We start from the raw sequence: 2105 nt of genomic DNA on the forward strand, positions 1-2105 counted from the left end.
ACCTCTCGCCTGACTCTCGGACCCGCATCCTCGACAGAATCTCGCGACAAACCCGGGCTCAGATTGAGAACATTGTACCACTCTCAGGGAGTTCACTATCACCTCAGAGAGTGCACGACGCCAACGAATCAACGTTTTCGAGCTGTGAACGTGTCTGTGGATACCCGGGGACTTTCGATAAGAACGGTGAGCGGAGTGTGAAGTGACGCGTAGGAAGACGAACCTGCTACTGGCGTCTCTGGGGCGGAGGAGCGCGTCGGCCAAGTCGGGTGTGGAGACTCACTCGGTTTGGAGGCCTGCCAAATGTGACCCACAACTTCAAAATTAAACCACCAGCTAAAGTCGTGACCACTGAAGTCGTTACCATTAAAGTTGTGTTCTTTCGTGCTAAATCGGTCTATACATTTCTGCTTTAAAAACTGACAATTGTCTTCTCGTCGGCAACCAAGTTCAACGTGTCAGGTTTATCCAACAACTGGATCAGCACCTCTGGCTGACAGTAACAATTCTCGGGAGCGGGGACACAAGCTGCATCTGTAACCTCCATCACCGGGGGACACTCGCCGGGTGTGATAGGGGCAGGTGTAACGGGAGGGGTAGTAGTCGCCGGAGTAGTTACAGGAGCAGGCGGGGTGGTAGGTGCCGGAGTAGTTACAGGAGCAGGCGCGGTGGTAGGCGCAGGTGTGGTAGGCGCAGGTGTGGTAGGCTCAGGGCACTCAACTGCCTCCATCACGTCAATGATCTTCGACAGTTGGCTCCAGAAGCCAGAGGAGTCTTCAGCGTCGGGTTCGACCATGCCTTCGGGTTGGACGAGGAATCTGTTGAAGGTCTTCCAGCCGGTTGCGGCCCAGCCGTTCTCCCAGTCGGCGTCAAAAACGAGTGCCGCAATGTAGGTATGTCTTGCTACGATTTGGTCGTACATTTGCTGAGCGGAGGGGTAGTAGGTCTTGAGGCAGAGGTCTGTCGCCTGATCGTCGGAGTACTCGCCTTTCCAGGGTGTGAGGGTCGCCGGATCGGGGTTTAGACCATCGTCAGCATGGTGGGGCGCAGCGTCAGTGACAACAACAATAAGTCTGGTGTACTCCGAACCCAGAGGGGACCAGCCGATGTTGCTAGACTCCATGGCCGCGAGAATTGCGCCGAAGTGGTTTTCAGGGGCGTCCGCGCCGCCGTAAGAGATGGCCTGGGCGTAAGCGTCGTATATCGGCTGGGCGTCAGTGGAGAAGTCGCTATAGAACGTCCAGCAAGCGTCGTCTCGGTTGCCCAGCGGGTAGATGGCCTTGTCCTGAAAGCTAACCATGCTGAACTTGCTGCCGGGATGACTCTCAGATAGCCCGTCTATCATCTGGTGGAGTTGTACGTTCTTCATCTGCTCAATGTTGTCAGAGAAGGAGTCAGTAAGATCCTGCAATATAACAATCTCCAGAGGGAAGTTGCACACCTCCGCCTGACGGGTCTGGAAGTACCTTTCTCCGTACACAACGCTTGGCTTCACGTCCTTGGTCAAAGCACTCGTGTTCGTTCTATCAGCCCACCTCTGAGCATCATCCACGGGCTTCAAATCAGGCAACACCTGAGGAAGACCCAGTCCAGTCTCACCACCACGCTGGCTGATCTCCTCACCAAACACTCCTCCGATCAAACAAAGAAATCTCATGCTCATCATCTGTACACACAACTACTAAACTAGCTTATGTATTAAATATATTCTTTCCACACCGTCGGGAGACTGTCGCTATGTACTCTCTCGTCGTGTGTGGCCTTTTGATAATGCGACCGCGCAACCCGCACACGATCGTGCGGTTCACAGAAGCGTGGCGACCGTGATCTGAGTGACCGTGCTATCAGGGTCACGGTCATGTCCGCAACAGGTCACGCACTCGTCCGCCCGGCTCCCTATCTGAGACCTCTCGCCTGACTCTCGGACCCGCATCCTCGACAGAATCTCGCGACAAACCCGGGCTCAGATTGAGAACATTGTACCACTCTCAGGGAGTTCACTATCACCTCAGAGAGTGCACGACGCCAACGAATCAACGTTTTCGAGCTGTGAACGTGTCTGTGGATACCCGGGGACTTTCGATAAGAACGGTGAGCGGAGTGTG

At 54.7% G+C, this 2105-nt stretch overlaps 1 protein-coding gene across 1 annotated transcript; it reads right to left on the reverse strand.

Annotated features, from left to right (window-relative positions):
- Positions 1–412: 412 nt before the first annotated feature.
- GNI_016180 (integrin beta chain) lies at positions 413–1663 on the reverse strand (the record flags this gene model as incomplete). Its single annotated transcript, XM_011130678.1, has 1 exon — positions 413–1663. One exon carries the CDS (start codon positions 1661–1663, stop codon positions 413–415), a length of 1251 nt encoding a protein of 416 aa, XP_011128980.1.
- Positions 1664–2105: the final 442 nt, after the last annotated feature.

Source organism: Gregarina niphandrodes, assembly GCF_000223845.1.
Source record: "Gregarina niphandrodes unplaced genomic scaffold scaffold00002, whole genome shotgun sequence".
NCBI classification, from domain to species: Eukaryota; Apicomplexa; class Conoidasida; order Eugregarinorida; family Gregarinidae; genus Gregarina; species Gregarina niphandrodes.